General features: G+C 49.4%; 1 protein-coding gene across 2 annotated transcripts; it reads left to right on the plus strand.

Moving 5' to 3' along the window:
- The first annotated feature begins 1,367 nt into the window (after positions 1-1,367).
- On the plus strand, positions 1,368-15,603 carry RAB7B (RAB7B, member RAS oncogene family). Of its 2 annotated transcripts, XM_084610994.1 has the most exons (7): positions 1,368-1,596; positions 5,891-6,067; positions 8,192-8,253; positions 8,858-8,984; positions 10,157-10,372; positions 11,593-11,718; positions 13,560-15,603. In XM_084610994.1, the coding sequence occupies exons 2-7, from the start codon at positions 6,056-6,058 to the stop codon at positions 13,638-13,640; spliced, it is 624 nt and encodes a 207-aa protein (XP_084467120.1). In that variant the 5' UTR covers positions 1,368-1,596; positions 5,891-6,055; the 3' UTR covers positions 13,641-15,603. The 2 variants fall into 2 exon arrangements, with proteins under 2 accessions (XP_084467120.1, XP_084467121.1); XM_084610995.1 differs by lacking the exon at positions 5,891-6,067.
- Positions 15,604-16,246: the final 643 nt, after the last annotated feature.

The following is a 16,246-nucleotide window of genomic DNA, read 5'->3' on the forward strand; positions in this document are numbered from 1 at the left end:
AATGGCTCCTGTTTGCCAACATCAGAAGTCATGCCGATGCGATACACACATTTTCCTCCGGACATGGCTATAGTTCAGGTTACTGGGAGTATCAAACAGTCAGAGGCTGAATTCTCTCCTTTTAAACTGTTTGTGCCAATGTAAATAGCTTGACATCCCTAGTGACCGACTCCTCTACTGGAGGCAGGATTTCTAGTGGATGGAGTACTGGATTTGGAGTCTGGAGAGCTGCTGCTGTGTCACTTCCCTTCTCCGTGCCTCAACTTCCCCATCTGCAAAAAGGAGATCGTGCAGAGCTCTTTGAAATCCAGAAAGCCGGGGCAGCACAGCACAGACAACCCTACACCTTGACCTATCAACATGCCTCAAAACCTGCTCTGAAGAGCAGTGTAGTCTCTGAGCCTGTTCAGCCCTTGGCGTCTCTGTTGCGGTTGCCACCAGAGCTGGTGGAAAGGGTGATTTAGACAGCGGTGCACCAGGAAATGGACTGAGGCCAGGTCCACACTACAAGCTTCTGCCAGCATAGCTATGTCACTCAGGAGTGTGACCTCTGACCGACATAGCTGTGCCAACAAGGGTCACTACTAAAGATGCGGTTATACCAGCAACAGTGCAGTTTTGCTGGTATGAGCTGCATCAACACAAGGAGTGCTTTCCTGGTGTAATAGATCAGTACAGCTACACCAGCAAAATGCTCCTAATGTAGACACAGCCCTCAGACTCCCCCGAAAGCCATCAGATGGTAAAAAAAACCTCTTACCGACCTGGGCTGGCCCACTTGGCCTTATCGGTACAGGCGAAGCAAAGTCCAGGGAGTTCACTCTGCAGGGTTCAGGCAACAATGGCAACGTAATCTGATGTTTTGTTTTGTTTTGAGCCCTGAACAATCTCACACCCAACCTGGCAAGGCAAGGGCGGCAGAGAAGGTGCACTGGGTGCCCTCAGCAGCAGGAGGAGTTAGAAAACAATTAGGAAAAGTCCAACCTTATTTCCTCCATCAAACTCCCAGTGTTCAGGGCACCATGCCCTGGTGGCAATGGGGAGAGGGTTTGCGTCCACAAAGACAGCAAGCTTTTAAAAATGAAGTACCCATCAAAGTGGGGCTAGAATGGGAGGTTTGTCTGCAGATACGGTAGCAGGCATTGATCCAGGGCTGGAAAGTGCTGGGTAGTTTATTGCTTCCTACCTCATTCAGTGCCCAGTCAACTTACTTTAAACTTTAGTTCCTCCTTCACGCAGACGTACCCTGTTCAAATCTCTGCACGTAGGAAATTCCTCCAGGGCACAAAATCTGATTATCTCAACCCCTTTTTGCTGATGTCATTTCTGGACTGCCTCTTTAGCAACCTTCCCCCCTGATTCAGACTGCTGGCAAAAAAAAGCAGGAGAGAGAGAAAGGGAAAGATAAATGTACGCTCAGAGACTCTGAGAGTTCTTGGAAACTCCTCTCACTTGACTCTTTCCTCTTCAGGAAGCAAAGTAAAGGGAAGAAAGCAAGAGCTGCAGCAAGTACTGAGGGCTAGAGCAGATGGCCTCAGGTTGCCACTAGAATCCCTGCAGCTGGAGGAGGAGATCACAGGATGAATGCCATAGTCAGTAAGTGTCTTTTGTTTGCCCCCTTTGTTTGCTGATGTGAAATTCCCACAGGTGATGGTTTGGATGAGACTGAAGGAAAGCCGGTGGGATATGAAAAGTAACAGCCTGCTCTTGTGAGCAGGCAAATCAGGTTTTGCAAACTTCATTTTGTGTTAATAGACAAAGGTTTCCAGATATGGCAAAACAACTGGTGACTTTCGGATTTCTAGACACGGGCCAGCACCGAGAGACTGCAGTGATGGGTGGGTGCTCCCTGAATGATGAGAGAGAGGAGGGAGAGGGGGGCTGTCTCGACAGAAGGCTCAGTAGTATATAGGTCCCTGCACAGAGGTCATGTTACACTGTATGGAGGCGTCTGGGCAGAGTCAAACCTCTGCCTTTTTCAGAGGTCTGTAAAGTCGGGCAGCTTTAGACAACGCACCATGAAAAAAATGTATGGGTTGGACACTGTCACTAAACATAACCATCTGCTTCTCAGGCTGTGCAGTGCTTAATGCCTCTGGGCAACTAGTTAGTCCCATACTGAGAAATGGACTTGGCTGATCCAGGGGTGATTCTTGGCATCAGCCACAGAGGTGGCCACCTAATTAGGCACTGCCTTTCAGGGCAGCACCCAGACTGTGGGAGGAGTGTGGCTGCAAGAAGAGGCCGGCCAGTCAGAAGGAATCCACAGTCCAGAGGGTGGACTGCCAGCTGGCTAGGACAGAGGCTCGCTCAAGCAAGGAATGAGGAGACTAGAGGGGAAGCCAAGGGGAGGAAGCGTGGAGAGATGGGAAGCGACCTGGGCAAAGGAAAAGAGTCACTGAAGAGGAACAGCAGGCTCAGGATAGCTCAGACAGACTTTCATTGGTGGCAGGTTCTTGGTGCTGCAGGTTCTTTCACAATGTATCCGAACCCTCGTGCGGAGCAACAGATGGTGGCTGCCTCACAGCATGGAAGTTGGGCATGCTCCTAATTACCTCAGGCATCGCCTAAGGAAGGCAGTCCTGGACGAGGCTCCCTCACTAGAGCCCTGTCTCAATGGGCAAAAAGGGAGTAGTATATTCCTAGCCATATTAGTTGGCCATGTTGGAACCTAGTTTTCCCATAGGCTACAGCATGGCCAGCTCACTGGCTTGCATCTCTTCAGGCCTGTTAGACTAACTCAGTTGAGCTAATACATTGAGACGGGTCCTAGGGACAGGGGTAGAAGGCTAGCTCCATCTTTGACCTATCTCAGACTAGAGAGAGGGGCGAAAGCTTCCTTGGGAGTAGCTTGCCCCACCCTGGACTGTGATCTGAGCTCAACATGAGTAAGATCACTACAGCAGTTTGCAGGTGTGGGGGTAGGGCGGGCTGGAGACAGGAGGAGGGATTGACATGTCTGGACCGGGGTCAGAGCAATCCTAGTTAATCCCAGTTAAAGCAGGGGACTGGATTCGGCTCTCAGTCCAGCAGGTGCAAAGCAGGAGTAACTCCAATGAGGTCACTGGTGTTACACAGAGGTGAATCCAGGATCAGATAGGAGACCTCTGCAGTCTGGGCTTGTAGCCGTCTGAAGGGTTAATGGAGACCTTGATTTCTGAAAGACTCATTCATATTGCAGCTGTGCTGCATGAATCCTGCTGCTCCCTGGTGTAAATGCAGATGCCATGGACTGAACGTTACTCATCTCAGACTTATTTGTGGTGCTGCCTAGAGCATCCAGACTAGTGCAGCTCTGTGACAGTTTCTGAGCCCAGCCATTCCCCATCCAGCCTGAGCCATAGGTGCTGGAAGCAGGGGTATGGGGGTGCTGCAGCACCCCCAGGTTTTATTCCTGGCACTCCAGACGCCGGCCCCGTGCCCCCGCTGCCCGGAGTCCTGGCCGCCATGCCTGCTGCTGCCTGGGGGCTCTGCTGTCGGCCCTGGATCCCGCTCGGCTGCTGGTGCCAGGCGCTCAGCTGCTGGCCCCCGCTGTGGGATCCTGGCTGGCAACCGGGCCCAGGGTCCCAGCCACTGGGCCCTCACGTGGGGGCCCAGCTTCTGGCCCCAGCTCTAGGGGGTGGTGAGGGGGGCGGACAGGGGCAAGGGAGGGGCAGCTCAGGAACCCCACTCCAAAAACTGTTCCAGCGCCACTGGCCTGAGCCACTCCCTGAGAAACATAAAGGGCCTCCTTTACCAAGCATGGCCTCAATTTGTGCCCCGGCAGTTCTGCACAAGACACCCATCAGCCCAACAGGAAACCTGATCACCTGCATGTGGAAGTGACAACATTGGGGGATTAGTGCTGCAGAGTGTGCACCAATGTGTTTTACACACAAACCCCCTGCCACACACACATAGGCACACCCTGCCACACACACACACGATTATCCAAAATGCTCAGCGCCCAGCAGCTGCCTTCTCACTTCTGGGTCCTGAGCATTCTTGAAAATCTGAACCAAGAAGGCCAGGTACATTAAACTCCAAAGGGAAACTGCCAATGAGAGGGGGGGAAATGCGTAGTGTTCATTCCTGCTACTTTGGTATGCACAAGGCCAACATCATGTGTATTTACACTTTCTCCAAAAAGTTATTTTTTCTGATTAGATTTTCATGATATTAGTTACTATCAGGTCCCTGTTTTTTGCTGGAGGACTCTTTGGAAGGCTGGAGTGGAACAGCGACATCACACTAAGGTGAAACCTGAGGGGCGGATTGCCCAACCTTTAGCTGCAGAGGAGGGGAGTCTGGGGATGCATCCACACTTACCTTATTGTAAAATATCTCATTCTGCATTTGAGCTGGTCCACTTCCAAAGCTAATTAATTAATGCAGAATGAGATGCCAGATAATTTGGCAAAAAAACCACAAAACAAACAAAAAAAAAACAACCTGGTGTGTGAATGCAAGGCAGTTTACCAGAAAACACCAAATTAAATCCAAGATAACTTTCAAGAATCCCTAAATCTTTGATGGTGCCATTATGGCAGGTAGACATGCCAGCTAGAAACATGCCGCAACCAGAAGATACCTGATGTGATCTACCCGTTCATTTTACACGCACTCTACTCTCGTCACCCCTCGATCCCCCACACAACACGTTCAGAGAGTTGTTAGTTTAGCGGGTGCATTTAGAGTCAAAGCCAAATAAAACCATGCTAGTGCAAGAAGACATCTCATCAAAAACACAGGTTATTTGCAGATGCCAGAACCATGCTGTCTGAAAGCTGTAACCTACCCACGGGGACTCTGTCCCTGATGGCCAGAACTTGATAGGGATGCTAGCAGCAAGACTGAGTGATTTCACTTTCTCACACTGGGATGGCCGAGTGTATTGCACTGGGACTGGGTTTGTACTGGTGACGGCAGACTCCTTTGGGGTAGTGAGATCTGCAGTTCAAAAGTTTTAGACGCATCCACCACACTTCCTAATAAGGGTTAGTCCAGGCTGCTGGGCAGTGATTTCCATCAGGTCTTATTTTTATCCAAGCCAGCTCAGCTGTCTCTCTCCCCGATCCTTTCCCAGATGCCTGTTATCCAGGAATTGATCTCTGCCTTACTCTCACACCTCATGGCCCAAAGCCAATTTTCAGCTGTCTAGGAGAAAATTTCCCCTCCCCCATTTTCTGGTATTGCACAGTTGACCAGGTGCATAAAAGGGGGCAAAGGGGGTGGGGGCTGGGATTAGTCTTCAATGGGAAGGCAAAAAACCTAGTGCCAGCTATACCACAGGATGCTAGACCATTGCTGTGTCCCAGTATGATCAGTCACGTGTATCTACATATGCCGTTCTTATACTTGGCTCAAGCACTAACTCTCCTCTGCATAAGTTTCAGAGTGGCAGCCGTGTTAGTCTGTATTAGCAAAAAAAACTGAGGAGTACTTGTGGCACCTTAGAAATTAACAAATTTATTTGGGCATAAGCTTTCGTGGGCATAACTTCACTCACAATCCTGTCTTTTCTTCTCCAAGCTTCTTGGTTTGTTTATTGTCCCAGGCTATTGCAGAGCAGTGCAGAATAGGGTTGCCAACCCTGCATGATTGTCCTGGAGTCTACAGGAATTAAAGATTAATCTTTAATGAAAGATTGTCATGTTATGAAACCTCCAGGAATACATCCAACCAAAACTGGCAAGTCTAGTGCAGAACCAGAGCAAACGTTTCTTCTAGGGGACTGAGACTCTCTCTGAAACAGGCTGAATCTTGTGTCTGAGAACTCTTGTGCTTTGGAGAAGGTGAAAGCTGAACCAGAGCCCAGGTCTGCATGGCAGTAATATTTTGGTATCTAGCTCTGCTAACAGAAGTGTTACAGAAGTGAACAGAGATGTTTCTCAAATAATGATTTTCTCAGCTTCAGTACTCCTCCCTGATGCCTTTCCCTGCACTGTGTAATGGTGAACCCTTCTGCTGGCCCAGAAAAGAATGAGTCACCCTGGAATGGAAGAATGATGAATCACCACATGGTTAGGTCTGTGGACTGGGTTCTCTACCTCTGACTTGCTCTCAGGAGTCTCGAATGGAATTTAAGGTTGGTCTCCCAAGTCAGTGCTTCATGCAGTCACAGTTGAAAGTCAGCCAGGAAAGATTAGCCAGCAGTGATACGCGCCCTTTTAACAAATACTTTGTGGCCCGCCTCCTCTGAGGTTTGGCTCAGCTGTGTGGGAGGGACCCAGGTTTCAGGGTGGTAATGAAACCCAAAGTCAGGGAAGTTTCATTCAAGTTTCTTACAGCTATTTTATGATGATGATGATGATGATGAAACTACTGTTGGAGTAGCGCCTAAGAACCTCAAACGGGGAGCAGGGCCTCATTACGCTAGGTGCTGTACAAGCAAACAACAGTAAGACAGTCCCAGCCCTAGACAGCTCACGGTCTAGCATTAGAGACTATTCAGCAGGAGAATGAGTAGACAAATGGGAATGGGTAGCGGTCAGAAGAGAGCGAGGTGGCAAGGTAGCCGCAAAGACAGGGTGTAGTTGCAGTGGTCTCAGTAGTGTCAGTCTCCAGGCTGTGACATCAGGTGAAAAATAGTCCCTCAGCCTTGGCCCCAGAGGCCTCTCTTTAAAGGCTCACTCTAAATTGCACCTGACATCACCAGCGCCGTAAGGGTAAAATAGCGCCCAGAGCTCCAGGAAACACCCGTTTGGGATGTGGAAACAGAAGCGCCGTTTGGACAGAGGCAGTGGTAAAGTCAGTGGGGGAGGCAGCGGCTGAGTAATGCTGGCTCCTGCGCACAGCGCAAACACTGACAGGTTTGTTGGATGCCGGGTCCACTCACAATAGGCTCCTTGTGGCAGGCACTGTCAGTCTGTGAGGGCTTGTGCGCTGCCTGCCTCCTTTTGTGGCAGTGGAAAGCACAGCACGCGGGGGGGTGGGGGGGGGTTGCTAGCGAGCCGGACAAGAGACAAATGCAGATGCTCAGCATTTCAGGGACCTAGAAATGGAGCTCATTTAACCACGCTACAAACAGTGATGGTTAAAGCTCTAAGGTTCCTGAGCACCCATAACAAGAGCAAAGCCCCATTCCGAGCTCTCCCAACGCGCCAGGCAGCCTCTGAGGAGAGGCTGACTCTGGCGCAGGGAGGGATGGTAATGGGGAGATTTCCCTATGAGCAAAATTCAACTTTGCGCCCTGTTGGCCTGACTGGCGCTGCCCACCCAAATCATGCCTATGCACAACATTATGGGGTACCTTCCCACCATCCTGGATGTGCCGGCAGGAAAGGATTCAGCCAATGGAGGGCACTGTCATTCCCCGGTCAGTATCCAGCCAGAGTGCCCAGAGCACAGAAAAATGAAGTGACATGCTGAGGGCAGAGAGGATCTGGCTCATCAGGGAGCTGGCAGCTGGCTGCAGGGGAAGGTCGGGCAGCAGGCAGCCTAAGAGCTGGGGCTGGCAAGCTAAGGGCAGGTGGGGAGCCAGCCTATTTGCTGGATGCTGGTCAGTAGCCGGATACCGCACAGCCGGTGACATGTGACAGGAGAAGGGCAGTGCCCCACTGAGATCATAGACAAAAGGGTTCAGGCTGGGGGCAGTCTGCAGGACAGGGTTCCTGACCACTGGGAGAGGGGTGGGTGGAGTATCCCTGGCACGAGGAGTCCCATGGGATGCAGTACCCCTGCCCTGAACTGGCCCCAAGGAGCTAAGTCAGGAATTGCTGGTTTGATCTTTTATTGTAATTGTTAAAGTCATTGTGCCGAGGGTATTTGCACCATTAAGCAGCCCTGGGAAAGGAATGTGCTGTTATTCAAGGTGTACGAGTGCTACAGGGCCCTGCCGAGAGCTGGAGCCTGAGCAGTCCAGCACTCGGAGCACCTGCTCTGCCTGCCTTCAAACACATGGTGTGCATAACAGGCTGCCAGATGTGATGTCCAAAAATACATCACTTCCCATTCAGGCATCTAAATAAAGGCCAGATAGTCACAGATAAGACTCTGGCCCCCACTGTGGGTGCTGAGCTCTTTCAAAAATTTCCATCCTGGAGGCGGCTCTGTAACCACAGCACTCACAGTCACACGCAGCTATAGGGCTGGTTACCGGTCCCTTGGATTAAGTGGCGCCTAGGGCTGGTGGTGAATTTCCCCCCTCTGCATGTGTCTCGTGGTAGCTGGGACGTGAAGTCTAGTCATGGTCTCTCATTCCATCCTCTAGGCCCCCTTCATGAATTCCAGCAAGAAAGTGGATTTGAAGATAATTATCATAGGAGCACTGGGGTAAGAAAATCCTTCCTGCTGGAGCCCCACAGTCCTGAGGGTTTGTTCTCATGAAGGCTAAATGCATCCCACTCTAAGCCCCCTTTACACTGCTAGAATGATGTAAGTTGGCCTTAATGTAAATGAGGAAGAGAGACTTTATCTTCAGTGTCTACGGTTCTCTGATTTATTTTTCATGTATTTATAATCATCTTTAAGCTGCTGTGGAACACAGGGGAAATTAACAGCATTAAAAATAATCCATTAAAACATTAAGCCCTTTAATGTAGAGGTTCAAACTCCAATCTTCCTGTACTTACAGTATGGCACCCACCCCCAAACCAAACTAGTTCATAGACCAGTTTGAAGCCTGGCTACATACAGGTCTCACACATCTAAGATACATCCAAGACCAAGGCTAACTTTGGAGCATACTAGCGGAGATGAAAATGGCAAGGTGGAGTGGTTGGAGTTTGGTTCCCGTCATGGAGTCATTATCCCATTAATAACAGGGTGTGGAAATTTGTGACTCTCCAGTCTTATTCCCTGCCCCTGATTCTATAGTGCAACTCAGAAGTCCTGAGGTTAATGCTTGTCCCTTTGTGTGCCTCTTCCTTTGTCCCAGCGTGGGGAAAACCTCCCTCCTGCACCAGTTTGTGCACAAGACATTCCATGAAGATTATCGGACTACTCTGGGAGCCAGTATCCTATCTAAGCACATCATGGTGGACAACACCCCCCTAAAACTGCAGGTGAGGCACCTCTCTGTTTGGTCTCTGGCATCAATCCACTCAGAAGGAGCAGGTCTTTTGACCTGGCATGTGTGCAAAGCGCCCGGCGACATACATTTAACAAAGGTCGGTGCACAGATACAGGATCATTCAGGACCTGCTCCTGCTCCTTCGAAATCAACGGTAACATTTTAACTGTTGCAGGCTTGAGCCTGATGTTCAGTGGCCTGAGCACCCATGGATTCTGCTGAAGTCAAGAGGAGCTGCAGGTGCGCAGCACCAATGGAAACCAGGCCCTTGATAGCTAAATGGAGTACAGGGCAGCAGACAGTCTCAGGCAGTGGTCCTCAAACTTTTTTACTGGTGACCCCTTTCACATAACAAGCCTCTGAGTGTGACCCCCCCCCTTATAAATTAAAAACACTTTTTTCTATATTTAACACCGTTATAAATACTGGAGGCAAAGTGGGGTTTGGGGTGGAAGCTGACAGCTCACGACCTCCCATGTAATAACCTTGCAAGCCCCCTGAGGGGTCCTGACCCGCAGCTTGAGAACCCCTGGTCTAAAGTCACAGTCAGCCGGTCACTACCTCCAGAGCACCTCCTGATAGCACGGGGGCTCTGCAGCAGCCCTGCCTCAGTTTCCCCTTCTCAGGACTCCTCAGTAAACGCCACAGCCTGGTTTGGGCAGTGCAGTGCCTTGGTCCTTTGGCTAAGTCCTTCACAAAAGCCCACCCCTTCTGGGGAAACAGAACTTCAGAACAAACAAAACACAAAATCTTTGCCCTAGTCTCAAACCGGGATTGGTGTTTTCGCCTCTCATGCTTCTGCCCATCCCCTTTCAGCCCTTTCCAGGCTCCTTTCCATCTCTCCCCCATGCTGCTCTTCCCCAGACAGGCACCCCCCAGTCCTTCCAGCCCAGAGTCTTCCCAGGCCTCTGCCTACCTTATGCTCCAGCTCCTCGCAGCCTTTCTGCAGCCATCTGACATCAACACTTCCCCTTTCCCCTCAGGCCTCTGAGGTAAATAAGGTAGAAGCCTGATTGGGTCACATCATGACCGGTTTCATTTCCCCCACCTGGGGAAGCAAGGTGGCTGTGTTACAGGTGGGGCTGAAGCCCATCCCCCTTTAAAGGGCCAGTCACCCCATAACAGTCATGAATGTTGTGCGTTTCTGCCCTTTTCCCCCATTAGATCTGGGACACTGGGGGTCAGGAGCGGTTCCGGTCCATGGTGTCGACGTTCTATAAGGGCTCGGACGGCTGTATGCTGGCCTTTGACGTCACGGACCTGGAGTCCTTCGAGTCCTTGGATGACTGGAGAGAGGACTTCCTGGAGAAGATAATCCCCACAGAACAGGGCTTTCCCATGGTGGTGCTGGGAAATAAAATCGATTTAAATGAACGGCAGGTAAGGAGGGAGCTTGGTCCCAGTTAAGGGCTCAGAAGAATCGGCCATGGAGAGTGGGAGGGGTAGGGCTTGATTTCTTTGACTAAATTTCATAGCGTTCTGGTGGTGCCTCCAGGTCAGGGTTGGAGCATCCTGGGGAAACTCGCCCTCCTTCTGCCTGTCCAGCTACTATGAATGACACAGGACTCCAGCCTCCAGGGCTGTCAATCACACACCTTTCACCAGCACCAAATTCAATTAAAAATTAATAACCCACCGCATGCCCCACTTGAAGCCTAAATTCCCAGAAATGGCTAATGATGTTGGGTGCCCAACTGGAGATGCCTTAAAGGGGTCTGATCTCCAAAAAGGGCTGAGTTCCCGCCCTCTGAAAATCAGGCCCCTTCTGTGTGTCTCCAGTTGGGCTCCCCAAAATTAAGGCACCTGGAACAAGTAGTTCCCGTCAGAAGCTATAGGGTTTACTTAATGTAGCTGGAGTATTTAGTCTGGCACAGGCTGGGTTTACAATTCAACAAACCAGAAATTCCTGTCAGGAAGTGAGGGAAGGGAAATCATTATTAATAATTAATAAAACCCCTCCTCAGCGGTAGCTCAACAGTTAGATTCCAGATGACTCCCTCCCGAGAAATCTCCTTCACTTAACGCCCCACCAAGCCCTCCTGTGACCTTGCTGAAGGTCACAACAGCACTGGCCTGGCTTTGTGCTATTGCTGTTAGGTGGACATCCCCATCAGCTGCAAAGCCAGGCACCCAAGCTGCGCTGAGCCCCTCACTGTGCCCAGCCCCTGCCTGTGAACAATGCACCCTCCCAGGGGGGACGTGCTCCAGCCCAGGCTCTTTAAGAAAATCAGTGTCCTCGAAGACCGATAAGCCAAATGTTCTGCTACCGAGCACTGTGTGACTGACGGTACAATGCCCCGCACCTCCCAGCACTTGGCCCTGTTGTCAAGAGACCAAGCGGAGCTGGCAGCATGCACTGAGGGCCTCATTCTGAAACCATACCGGAGGCTCCCGTTGCCTTCAATGGGCATTGAGGGCTCCCCGCACCATCCCAACATTTGCTCCCAGTGGCTGTAGAGTGAAAAGCCCAAGGAGAAGCCCAAGGGTCTCTGAGCATATGGCTACCATCAGGACTGGTGAATACCCCACGCACTGGACTGGGTCACCTCCTTAAGGGCTGCACGTGAATAACATGACCCCATCCCCTTCCCCTCTCCCAGGTGTCCAAGGAGACAGCTTCATTCTGGTGCAAAGAAAAGGACATCTCGTATTTCGAAGTCAGTGCCAAGAACGATGTCAACGTAGTGCAGGCCTTTGAAACGCTCGCAAGGCAGGCCCTGTCGAGAGTGAGTAGCAGTGCTGGTCCTGTGCCCTTGTGAACTCTAGAGCCCTGATATGGGACTTGAGAGACCTGAGTTCTGTTCCTGGCTCTCCTGCTAGTCTGCTGGGTGACCTTGAGCAAGTCATATCCCCGTGCCTCAGTGTCCCCGTCCCCCCCTCCCCCCCATAAAATGAGGATAATGATACTGGCTTGCTTTGTAAAGCGCTTTGAGATCCACTGATGAAAAGTACCATTTAGGAGCTAGAATGATTATTATTATTTTCATCATTTGGGCCAGAAATCTCATGGAAACAGCTGGTGAGAATCTGGTGCAATTTAAGCTAAAACCCAAACGCTGGCCTGAATTTGCCCCTGGATTTAAATCCTAAACTTCACCTTATACCTAAGTGAGGATTCAGACTGGACATTGACCAGTTCTCATGTTTTTTTATCTTTTCCATTAATTTTAGTCAAAAATGCAAATTTGTCATTCATCATTTATTTCTGAAATATTTTCAGCATTTAATTTTAATTATTTTCAGCACTTAATTTTAGTTTTAAATAATGTTTTAAAAATCCATCTTGCAACCACCCTGATGAAAAAATTCAGTGTTGAATATGTCTCTTGTAAAAAACGTTGGGCAATAAACAAGGAGAGAAATGTTTTCATAAATAATGTTGATAAAAATAATTCTAAAAGCTAATGAAACAAGAAATATTTTGCTGTTTTGAAAATTCTTCGCCAAACTTTTGTTTTAATTTTTTGACCAATCATAAGGGAGTCCAGAAAGTGTGTCTAGTATAGCTGTGTGAACAGTGCCCTCTACTGGTCATCTCAATGAAATGGCAAGATGAGGGAAAGCATTGGACTTGAAGGCCAGGCATTTAGAAGCTGTCCTCCATTTTAAGACAGCAATTTTGCATCTGCAAGTATTTGCTGGTACTGCTGAGGTCAGTTACATGTTTAACCAGAGTACCCAGACTGTGCCCAGAAATCAAACAGATAGACATGAAAATGGCACACATTGTGCCTGAATTTATGCAACTGTACAAAACTGCTGGCAAAAAATGTGATGGGCCCTTTCAAAATATGGCCCTTTTCCCAGGTTGGAATTAGTATTTAAATAAGGGGAGGAGTCACAATTAAAGTAAATGGTCTGCTCAGAAGAGAGGACTTGTATCAAACTAAACTCTACAGGCTTAAAATGGAGCTAACTTAAACCTACAACATTTGGAGTGAAATGTTGCTAAGTTATCTCCACTGGAAAGGTGTGGTGTCTGTTGCCTGTTGATATATGTACAATACTACGATGGGTAGAACATATTGCTCTCTCTAACCACAAGGATCACTGTCCCATCTGCGCAGAAGGTTCAGCAGAGTGATGTGAATGAGAGTGTTTTCATGCCACATGGGGTCGTGCAGATGTTTTTGTGATTTTGGTCCCATGTTCTTAGTGAACCAATATTGTAACTCAGAATGAATCTCAGATGAAGCTTCCAGGCTTTCTGCAATTCTGTTCTGTTCGGAGTCATTTACCGTGCCCATCACTGTGGTGTCTGAAAGCATTAAGCAGCCTGATTAGCATCTGTTGTGTGTGGTTCTTTCTTTTTGCCTAATTTTCATCCCAAATCGTAAATCAGTCTGAGATCACTCAAATTTCAGCTGAAAACTCAGGCCCAGGTTCCTGGAGATTTATCCTCAGCTCTTTAAAAAGTCTGTGAACCTCAGGGAAACTTGGGTTGGTAAGAAATCTGAAATCAGGTGATTTCCCATGGGGAAGTTTAGGATTCAGGGACTGTAGTAAAGCAAGTCCTTTTTTAAAAGCACACCCAAGCCACTTTTATTTCCTCTTGTCTTTTTTCCAGTACCAAGAGATTCTCGAGAACTATTTAACAGATTCCATCAAGCTCACTCCTGATGACCAGCCCAAGAAGAAATGCTGCTGAATGAGACATTTGGAGACACCTGACATCATGTCTCTGAGTCTTTGCTCGGCACTGAAATCGATGAACCGACCCCATTCACTTCCGGTTTTGTGTTCAGCCATGGGAGACAACCACGGCGATCCAGTTCCGCATTGCACAGCCAAGCTGACAAATCTCATGACATTTACCGAGTGCAGAGACGAGACCGGCCTTTTCTCTACGTGCCTAGATTGGACTAACCCAGCCAGACCGCACCTGGCTGCTCCTATGCATCGGGACCCTTATTGCTTCATTAACCTTCTAACCACCCATTTCAAAGCCTTGCATCAGCCTTCTAAACCTGGCTCTGTGCAGTCAGTGCTGAGTCCAGGTGGTCCAGCTACCTTCCCAGGGCTGTGGCTGGCTCAGTGACCTCACTCGCCTGCTATCTCTCTGCTCTGGTTACACCTGTTGACACTCAGGCAGGTCACAGTGGATTGGTGGCTCACCCTCTGGCCCCTGACCAGGCATTCCCAACACACGCCTGAATTGACAGTGCTAAGGCAAGGCAGGGCTGTGTTGTCAGTGCCCTGCAGGCTGTGCCTCCGTGGAGAATATAATCTCAGTCCCTGCTGTTTGAACTCAAAACAGAGACATTTGTTCGCCAGATACCCAGTCTTTGAACTAACACCCCTCCACAGCCTGCACTTGGTATTAAAGAGGCATAAGCTATTCATCCCCGAGGGAGGGAAAGGTGGATGGTCTAGTGGTCAAAGCACAGAAGCTTCTACTACTAATCCCAGCACTGACACACATTGCCCTACGCATAACCTTTCTGTGCCTCAGTTTCTCCCCGTCTGTAAAAGGTAGGGGGGCGTGCTCTCTCACCCAGAGATGAGGTTGTTTGTAAAGCACTTTGATAATGAGCTGTGCTGTGTAGTTTTATGGGCAGGATTTTTTTTTAAAGGAATACTTTTAAAGGGAGGCAGTGGGGCCTAGCGGCTAGAGCACTAGACTGGGTCACAGGAGACCTGGGTCCTATTCCCAGCTCATCTGCTGGGTGACCTTGGGTAAGTCACTTCACTTCCCTCGGTCTCAGTATCCCCATCTGTAAAATGGGGATAATGATGAAAAGCACTAGATAAGAGCTAGGCATGATTACTATTTTATCAATCACTGAAAAAGGGGAGGCATGGATCAGATTTTGACACAACAAGCAAGGGGATTGAGCAGAACTCGAAAAGGGAACGTGAAGAAAAGACAACATATGGGATCTGTGCAGATCTGTGACTGTCCTGAAGGGTCTCCCTGCTCAAGTGCCTGGATTTCTATCCCAGCCTGGGAATGATGCCCAATTTTCTGCTTTTATTGCCCAGTGGGGTTCGGATTCATCTTTGGGTGTTAAAGATACAAGGGCTGGACTAAGCTGTGCCCATAATGTGAAGCTGACACATGAATTTAAGATTTTCAGTGATCCCAGGAGCCACGGGAGGGAAAGCAGCACATTCCTACCTCTTGAGGGTGGTTCATGGCACTTTCAGTTGGTGGCTGTGAGCAGCAGAAGCAACTGCCATGTGGAACTTGGCCAATGCTTGTGCAATTGGTGAAACCTGGTTTAACACAGCAGTGAGGTTCACCAGAAGCCAAGCCGCAGGCTGGGGCCAGAGGGCACTGCTGTATATCAGTGCTGTTTCCATGCAGTTTGGCTTTGACTGTGGAAATCTCATCCAGCCATGAAGCCCAGAGGAGTGGTGGACCCCTTCACCTACACCCTGCCGTGGGCCGTGATCTCTTCACATACACCCCTACATGGGCTGAGCCATGGGCCAGGATCCCTTCGCATACACCCTGACATGGGCTGCGATCCCTTTGCAAACACCCTGACTTGGGTTGTGCTGCTGAAGGTCTTTGGCCCAGTGTGCTCAAAGCTACCTTAGAGAAATGTGTCTAGGTTCAGAGATGACCACAAAACTCCTATTAATTTAAAATCATTCCCAACAAAAGTAAAAAGTTTACTCTGAAATGCTGGGCATGTGTATCTTCTTTTTGTGTGGCTCTAAATGAGAGGATGCCCTGGGTCGGGGATTCCCTGGGAGAAGCAAATTCCACAGTGGTCCTGTGCAGGGAATAAGGCAAACTGGACTGGCACTTCCTTGGAGCGTTTAGTCCAGCTCTGACGTGTCAGTGTTGGTGGAGAAGTAGATCCTGATGGAGGTGTGGGGAATCCCCTTCTTACACACACATCCCTCCCCAAGGAGCTGCATGGGTCTGTTTCTGAAGCCCCTCAATCTTTGCTGCAGGACTTCTTTTGATTTCACATTTCAAGCATGTCTAGCTCCTGCCTCTCTCTCTCTGAGCCGGCAGTCACATAAGCCATAGGACTGGAAGAACCTCCTAGATCCTGGAGTCCAGTCTCAGGCTATCTCAGGCCACCCTGACACACAATCCTGTTGTTATTATTATTTGTATTCCAGCTGCCCCTAGAGACTAGGTCCCAGAAGGCACTGCGCCAGGTGCTGTACAAACATCTAACAGAGTCCCTGCACCAGAAAGCTTATGATCTAAATGAGTTCCAAGCCTTTCCTGCAGATCACAATGACATTCCCAAGAAATTCCAGGGTTGTTCTCCAGGACCATTACTGTTTCCC

The sequence above is a fragment of the Lepidochelys olivacea genome, assembly GCF_965140295.1.
Source record: "Lepidochelys olivacea isolate rLepOli2 genome assembly, chromosome: 21".
Classification (NCBI taxonomy): Eukaryota; Metazoa; Chordata; order Testudines; family Cheloniidae; genus Lepidochelys; species Lepidochelys olivacea.

Excerpts from the sequence above, each read along its gene's own strand:
- RAB7B (XM_084610994.1), top strand. Across the intron at positions 10,373-11,592 it reads TCGATTTAAATGAACGGCAG|GTGTCCAAGGAGACAGCTTC; the intron begins GTAAGGAGGGAG and ends CCCCTCTCCCAG. Across the intron at positions 11,719-13,559 it reads CAAGGCAGGCCCTGTCGAGA|TACCAAGAGATTCTCGAGAA; the intron begins GTGAGTAGCAGT and ends TCTTTTTTCCAG.